Genomic DNA, 8239 nt, shown 5'->3' with positions numbered 1-8239 from the left:
GTAACGAGTTCCAGTACCCAAATTATCCATTTATACCGGAATTTAAACTAAAAGGTCTAGAATTAGAGCAGAAGAGCCACGGCCCAGCCCACCTAGCGTTAGGCTGTCGGACTCACCCGAGCCCAACCCCCTCAAAACCTAGCGCCTCCTGCCTCCATCTCCCGATGCCGCCGCATCCATCCCAACCGACGGGCGCGCTGGGCGCTGCTATCCTGGCCTCTGCACTCACCCAGCGACGCCGCCCTCAACCGCTGGTGCGCGCCGCTGTCTGAAGTTCTGAACTTCTGAATCACCCAGGCTCCTTCCGGCTTTCCTCTCACCTGTCTTCTCTCCGTTGTCTGCGCTCACAAAATCTCCGTTCCGTAACGAGGCATCGGAGTGGGGAGTAGCCCATCAGAATCCTCTACTTCTTCATTAGACACATGTCCGTCTCCTGAGTGGATTGTGATGGGCCATAATCATGACATTAGGCCATAGATCAATTATATCTCTCCTTATTACAATCCGGCCCATAAGGCGATATCATAAAGCCCAACTCCACTTCCCGTTTCTTCTTGCGCGTGCGGGGGTACGGTGTTCTTCCGTTCGAGTAGTAGCCGCCGCCGGTCTCCGCGCGTGGCCGCCGGTTCCGCGGCTCCCTCCTCCGCGCGTGGCTGTGGCGCCGTGGCTCTCTGTCCTGAGCGCGCCTGCTCTTCCCGTCGACAGCTCAGACCTCCGCACCCACCGCCGCCAAAAGCATCCCCATCCTCTGTCGCGTCCGCAATCGCCTCTGCGGCTACCAACCGGACTCCCCAAGCCTCGCGCTTAGGGCCCCCCACAACCCAACCCCCCCCTCGCTGGTGATGGCCGCGGCCCCGCCGGGAGCCGGAGAAGATATTCAAGACGGCGTTGAGGTGTGCCTGTTCGATGAATCAGCAGATGGGTTCTTGAGAACTGTGCGCGCCATCTCGGAGCTCGTCGACAAAGAGCCCGAACCAGACTTCCCTGAGGCGGAAGTTGAGCAGCTCTCCTCCTCAATAACGTTCCTCAGGTAAAAATCTGTCTCCTGGTTTCCTCTGGTCTCGCACTCAGTCACCATGATGGAATTGGCAAATTTCCTGTGCCAGCCTGATGGGTGATCGTAGACGTGATCCTATATAGAGACATGTGCTCGATTTTCATGGAGTGTATTACATGGAATATATCATACATATGTGGGAGAATTTGTTTAACTCTTGTAGCTTCGGAATATATGTTGTCCACAAGAGTGACTAGTTATCAAATTGCGATAATATTCATGATTTATTGGTTTAGTTAATGGTCTACCTGTCCTTCCTCGAATATCCACAAGATCCGCAAAATGTGAAAAGATATAGGAGTCACATTTGATTTTTCCTTTCTTTCTTAATGGCCTGTTTTTCAGATATATGTTTTTGTTTTTTCTTATAATATTATCTGCAAATATATATAATTTGCTGCTCATTTGATCTTTGTCTTCAGAGAATGGAGGCACTTCTCTTATGAGCCAAAAAGTGTAACTTTCACTAATGGCACTGATTCAACTTCATCTAGAGATGACATGCACAGTGTAACCTTACCACAGTTTTCATCTGCTTCTGTTCCCCAGGTTAGTGAAAGTAAACTTAATAGTGTTTTAGTTTCTGAGCCCAGTCTTTGTATTTTTTTAGGAGAGTTAAGCATTGTTTTTCAGCTGAATAGGATTCCTCTCTGATACTCTTTCCCCTTGGGTTTGTAACTGTGGAAATCATTACAGATCACACCTCAGGAAGACCGGAGGGATAATACAGTCAGGTGCGCAATCCCTCCTCTCCCTCTGCATGGGGGAAAGCAGTCATTGCTGTGGAGCATGTGTTTAATAGCCCAAGCTGTCGTATTATCTTAACATTTCTTATTTATATTCAAGGTTGTTATACACGGATCACTAATTAGACAAATTGTTATAATAACCGTTTCATGTTGAAAGTCTTTTGTTTTTTCTAGAGAAGTATGCCAAAGATTCCCTTGGTCCAGAACAATAATCTTGTTGAGTCCTGCAACATGCCTTATGATCTACTCTAACGTGTGGGTAGCTGAATCATGAAACTATTCATCTTTTCAAGAGTGCCAAATTCTTCAATATCCTGAAGACAATAGTTCTAATTGTTTATTGGTTTGCACCATTGATGATTTTACTTTGTTATTAGGTATAAATTTGAGAGTGTGATGAAGTTGGGAATAAATACGCTATTAAAATCAGTCTTCTGCTCTCTTTAATTTATTTCTGATACTTGATTATCCATGTAAAATTATATTACTATCTTGATCGAACCTTGACCAAGTGTCTTCAATTATTGCAGCTTTGATTTTATTCTATATGCGGGGGGGAGTGTCTGGGCCTTGGACTGGTGCCCTAGGTTGTGCGACAAGCCTGACTCTTCTATAAACTGTGAGGTGGTGACCTTTATAACCACGAACTTTGTAGAAACAACCCTACACTGTCCAGTCAGAAATATGTGGTGTTTTGGGATTGTTTGATGTCAACTATTCTAAACTTCTGCTACTACTTTTATTAAACTATTGTCCAAGACAAATGTACTTGTATCACTTGCAAACATTCAAACTAAACACATTAATTGTAGGCAAAGTTCGGGATTGTTGTTTTCAGTTACCTCAAAACACCATTTATTTATGACTGGAGAAAGTATTGTCATTTCCTAGGTCCCCGAAATGATTTACTTGCTGTATATATTCTGTACAAATCCTCCATACAACAATTTAAGTCTATATGGTTTCCTAGTATTGGATTTCTCACCCAAGTGATTTCTTAAATAAGATAGTCACCTCTCTCCTCTTTAATTGCTTATTACTATGCCACCAGAAAATCCTATGTCACACGTGATAAATGTGCATGTTACTACCCATTGGTTTTTTAATAATTTACTGAAGTGCAAGCTTTTGGGTGCCATGTATTTGTAAACCCTATGCAACTGTTTTGACTCTATCTTTGTTCTCTGGATGATTATATGGTTGAACCTATATACTTTTTGTCCATAGCAGTTATGCTAATATCCTGTTTTCATTTTAGTCCTTATTGCAAGAGTACTGTGAACTTATAAATAACATAACACAAAAGGTTAATTGGCGCTCATGATCCTATGTCACATACTCATATATTTTATCCTTGCAGTATCTTGCTGTTTCTGCGCACCCTCCTGGTTCTTCTTACCATAAACTTGGCATGCCCTTAACTGGGAGAGGTATCATTCAAGTTTGGTGTCTGTTAGCACCATTTGAAGATGCACATTCTCGCCGGTCAATGAATGTATGCAATAATAGTAATCGAAGAGGAAGGCCTAGAAAGATACCTTGTAGTGATAAGCTGGAACCTGTTCCAAAAGGACCAAGGGGGAGGCCAAAAAAGAGACCTTGCAGTGATCAGTTAGAACCTGTTCCAAAAAGACCAAGGGGCAGACCAAGAAAGTATCCATTGCCAGATGCAAAATTTGAAGGTTCATCCCCAAACGGGGAAAGTCAGGATATCATTGTTTTTGATCCCCTTTGTACTTCAAGTGTTATTCCAGATGACCTTCCATTGGCTTATGTCATGCCAACTGCGAAGTCTGTGCAATCAACTCCTAAAAGAGGTAGAGGGCGACCTAGGAAAAACCCAAGTGACAAACTGACACTCTCATCCGGTATTGTATCAGAAGATGTGTGTACAGCCCCACCTCCAACAACTGCAATCTGTACAAAGCCTAAGAGACCACGGGGGAGGCCTAAAAAATATCCAATTCCAATGAATGGTGGATCTGTTTCAGGCGCTGATGTTGAATTAGGGAAAGAGACAACTTGTCAGCCTGCTTCATTTGGCTGCAGTTTGGACCACACTGCTTGCACAGAGTTTAATGCTAATTTAAGTATTGTTGCAGTTGATGCAGCATTGCCGCTTATTGACAAACTGACCTGTTTATCTGGCACTGTATCAGGAGATGTGTGTACAGCCCCATCTCCAACAACTGCAATCTGTACAAAACCTAAGAAACCACTGGGAAGACCTCGAAAGTATCCAGTTCCAATCAATGCTAGATCTGTATCTGGCACTGTATCAGGAGATGTGTGTACAGCCCTATCTCCAACAACTGCAATCTGTACAAAACCTAAGAAACCACGGGGGAGACCTCGAAAGTATCCAGTTCCAATCAATGGTAGATCTGTTTCAGGCACTGATGCTGAATTAGGGCAAGAGACAATTTGTCAGCCTGTTTCATTTGGCTGTAGCTTGGACCACACTGTTTGCACAGAGTTTAATGCTAATTTAAGTATTGTTCCAGTTGATGCAGCATTGCCAATTGTTGACGAACTGTGCAGTTCATCTGGTGCTGTAGTAAAAGAAAGTGTGTGTACTGAACCATCTCCAGCAACTGCAACTCGTAAGCAACCAAAGAGAACACGGGTGAGGCCTCGAAAGTACTCAGACACTATGATTGAACTGAGGAAAGATACAACTGGTCAGCCTGATTTATCCAGTATGGGTCACACTGCTTGCACAGAGGCTAACTCTAGTTTTAGCATTGTTGCAGTTGATGCATCATCACCATTTACATCTTCATCTACTGCAATTTGTGATAATAAGTCAAAAGGTCAGAGGATTAGAGGAAATGATAAGAAAACAATTTCTAATGCTCTATATTGCCCAGTGGTTTCTGGTGTTGAATCACAGAGAATTTGTTCCACAGAAATTCTTCCAAATGATCCTGCAGTCTCTGTTGAAAATGCTTTGCCAACTGCACAGAACGTGGTATCAATGAATGAGCTTTGTTCTGCTAGCTTGATAAACTGTGAGGGTAATGCGTGCAAAGGTGCTCTTTCAGATGATTCTGTACTTCCTATCCACATTTCACCTAAATCAAGTAATAAAAGAGAGTCAAGTGGCAGGAGGGGAAGAGGAAGGCCTAAAAAGATACCACTTTCTGCTGGAACTGGTCGTTTTGTGGCTTCTGGTGCCAGCCTCCCAAAAACAACCTCTGTACTGACTAGTTCTAACAATCTCACATCTTTGAACAAGAGTGGTGGCAAATTTATAGTAAGTAGCCTTGGTTCATGTGGGTGTGATATTGAGAAATGCAGTGTTCATTCAGGTGTTTTGTTATCTGATGATGCATCACCAGCACATGGCTTACACAATGCAAATTGTAAGGAAGAATCAAATACCAAAATGGGAAAAGGGGGATGTAGAAAGAAGCCTGTTTCAGCTGAGCACAGTCATTTAACTGATTTTAATGTCAAAGAACAAAAAATGCAGACAACTCCAAAGTCAGGCGATCCTGTGGTCTTGGTTGAAAATTGTATGGAAGGACAAGGCCCCAGAAAGGCTGGGGGGCAACTTCAAAGGATACCTGCTTCAAATGAGAGGAGTGGCACATCTGTTGGTGGTGAAACACATAAAATAGAGACATTATCCACACCAATGACTAAAGGATCATCTAAAAATGATGACATGGCTCATGGGGCTGGTTTGAATCAGTCTAAGAATGCAATTGTTGGTTGCAAAGGCATGAAAGTTACTGAAAGCAACACTGCCAATTATACTTCTCATTGTAATGAAAATGCACGAGCAAATCAAGTTGCACCTAGTTTCAAGAACAGTGACAGGGTCATTGATGAAACGGAAGCTGCGGAATATGTGCCACTCAAGGAATCAAGGGAAGATGACAGTATGTTTAGTTGTGTAAACTCAAACTCATCTTCATTTACAAGGGGCATTGCTCAACCAAGAGTTGTCTTATGTTTAGCTCACAACGGCAAAGTAGCTTGGGACATCAAATGGAAGCCTCCTTTACTAAGTCAACCTGAACAGAAATCACGACTGGGTTTCCTTGCAGTATTGTTGGGGAATGGCACTCTTGAAGTGTAAGTTGGGCAACCTATTGCTATGCTAGAACTTCTTTTTAATAAATCATCACTAACATACTTCATTGTTTGTACACAGGTGGGAAGTTCCATCACCATGCATGATCCAGAAAATATATTCCCCCTCTAAGGTGGAGGGTTCTGACCCTCGTTTTCTAAAGCTACAACCTGTATTTAGGTGTGTCAAAGTGAAGTGCAGGAACAGGCAAAGGTACTGTGACTTCAAAGTTTTAGCATGTGATTGATACTTTTGCTTATAGAGCTAGATTTAGGTTTTTTACTTTCTGCTATATTCGTCAGCATGAATATTCTTTTTGAAGTCATGACCTCTTTATAATGGCAAACAGCATTCCCTTGACAGTTGATTGGTCACCTTCTCCTCCTCATGATATGATATTGGCGGGTTGTCATGATGGAACGGTATATTTTCCTCTTGATGAGAATAGTTTCCTTAACTCAAACCCCATGTCTTTCAACTTTTATTTTAAGTTGCTAGTCTAAAAGTTTAATGTTGTATTTGATGTTTCAGGTTGCTTTAATGTTGTATTTGATGTTTCAGGTTGCTTTAATGTTATATTTGATGTTTCAGGTTGCTTTAATGTTATATTTGATGTTTCAGGTTGCTTTATGGAACTTCTCGATGAATTTGCCAACACAAGGTAATAGATACCTTCCCTTTCGAAGCCTCTCTATTACTGATATTTGGAAAACATGATTAGTCACTTTTCCTTTTTTTTTATTGTATAAAGCTATTGAATTCATGTACTGCATATTTATCATTTTATTTTGATTAAAATTAACCAATTTTTCCGCTGAGTGTCCAGATTCAAAACCTTTTATGTGTGTCACTGCTGATTCTGTTCCCATTAGAGCTCTCTCTTGGGCACCATATATAAGGTACTGTGCAGTATTGTTCTTCTCCACCACTTAAAAGTAATGCCAGCCCTAAACTTGAATCCATTTAACAGTGAAGAAAGCACAAATACCTTTGTCACTGCTGGAGAGGATGGTCTAAAGTTCTGGGATTTAAGGTATGTGTAACATATCCTCGGAGGCTTATCTCAACTCATCTTTTTAATGCCTCTGATTCTATGAATAAAAACATTTCAGTACATATTTAAGACCCATGTCCATCTTCATTCGTCCTTTTTGTGGTGTTGAGGTGAACAAGTAAAAATACATCCAATCTATATAATATGCTATTCTCAAAAGAAGTATGCTGTTTATAAGAATGGACACAGCTTCTGCACACAGGCTGTACTAGATCCAACTAAGATTCACATCTCCCGCTTCACTTCAGTTCACCATGCCCTCCTGAATCTCCAGTCTTCTTTCCACCTGTTCATGCTGATGGTAGCGAAGAGCAGCCACCTTCAAAGCTTCCGCCCCTTGCTCCAACTTAGCAGCGTGGCCTGGTTTCTGTAAACCTGTCCAATAAGATAAGAAAGAACAGACCATGCGAACCATCTCAGTAGGTGATTACCTTTTCCTTCAAAGCATACATCTTTTCTTGCTTTTTCCATAGTGCCCAACCAGTGGCGAAGCTATATGCATTGCTGTGGGTGCGGATGCACCCAAGAAAAAATGGAATACCGGTGAGTAGGATCAAATTTTCACCATGGTTGCGGCTCATGTCTACGCATCTACAAGACAGGCGCACCCCCCTCTAGTTTGCTCCAGCTTCACCACTGTGCCCAACATACAGCCGTAAGGCTAACCAAATGAAAATGTTTACCGCTCGGCAGACAGGCCTACAAGAAAATCCCAAGACGTGGGTGACTTAGGCTCCAAACAATCTTATGTGTGTCACTTTGCCCTTCCTGATCACTTTGTGTGAAGGTCCAGCATCACTACTTGTGAGAGCATTATATAATGATTTCACAGAGAATTTACAATTCTTTTCAAGTTTTCACAAGATGATGTCATCTGACTCCGAGAGCTCAGCATTATGAACATCAGATAGGATCATATCCCAGCATGTTTGCAATTCACTAGTAAGCCATCTTCTAAATGATATGAGGACCCTCCCACTTTTCACATCAGCTACAGAAGCATCGTTTTGCTCACACAGGATAAAGGGGACAGGAGCAATGTTATGAATGGGCTTATCATATAACCATGGATCAGACCAAAATCTGGTCTTCTGTCCATTGTTCATTCTAATGGATCTACCTTGAAGATACAACTCCTTGACCTTGAGCAGGTCAGACCAGATAGCAGAATCAGTATTCTTATGAGAAACAGAGAAGATGGTCTTATTTTTTAAATATTTAGCTTTAACAATTTCTTGCCACAATCCTTCTTCTTGTTCCAGCTTCCACCACCATTTTGACAGAAGACTTACATTCAT

At 42.0% G+C, this 8239-nt stretch overlaps 2 protein-coding genes across 4 annotated transcripts; one reads left to right on the top strand and one right to left on the bottom strand.

Moving 5' to 3' along the window:
- The first annotated feature begins 541 nt into the window (after positions 1 to 541).
- LOC136534949 (uncharacterized) lies at positions 542 to 7291 on the top strand. 3 transcript variants are annotated; one of them, XM_066527302.1, is made up of 10 exons: positions 542 to 1030; positions 1480 to 1606; positions 1754 to 1791; positions 2337 to 2430; positions 3167 to 5889; positions 5969 to 6100; positions 6237 to 6309; positions 6509 to 6548; positions 6714 to 6786; positions 6858 to 7285. In XM_066527302.1, the coding sequence occupies exons 1-10, from the start codon at positions 843 to 845 to the stop codon at positions 6928 to 6930; spliced, it is 3561 nt and encodes a 1186-aa protein (XP_066383399.1). In that variant the 5' UTR covers positions 542 to 842; the 3' UTR covers positions 6931 to 7285. The 3 variants fall into 3 exon arrangements, 2 of the variants coding, with proteins under 2 accessions (XP_066383399.1, XP_066383400.1); XR_010778885.1 differs by lacking the exon at positions 6858 to 7285 and having other exon boundaries at positions 6251 to 6309; positions 6714 to 6752; XM_066527303.1 differs by lacking the exons at positions 542 to 1030; positions 2337 to 2430 and having other exon boundaries at positions 1507 to 1606; positions 6858 to 7291.
- A 507-nt stretch (positions 7292 to 7798) lies between these two features.
- Positions 7799 to 8239, bottom strand: LOC136534943 (uncharacterized). The gene has a single exon (XM_066527297.1). It carries the CDS (start codon positions 8237 to 8239, stop codon positions 7799 to 7801), a length of 441 nt encoding a protein of 146 aa, XP_066383394.1.

The sequence above is a fragment of the Miscanthus floridulus genome, unplaced genomic scaffold, assembly GCF_019320115.1.
Source record: "Miscanthus floridulus cultivar M001 unplaced genomic scaffold, ASM1932011v1 os_2416_1_2, whole genome shotgun sequence".
Lineage (NCBI taxonomy): Eukaryota > Viridiplantae > Streptophyta > Magnoliopsida > Poales > Poaceae > Miscanthus > Miscanthus floridulus.
This window is presented reverse-complemented; position numbering and strand designations above follow the sequence as displayed.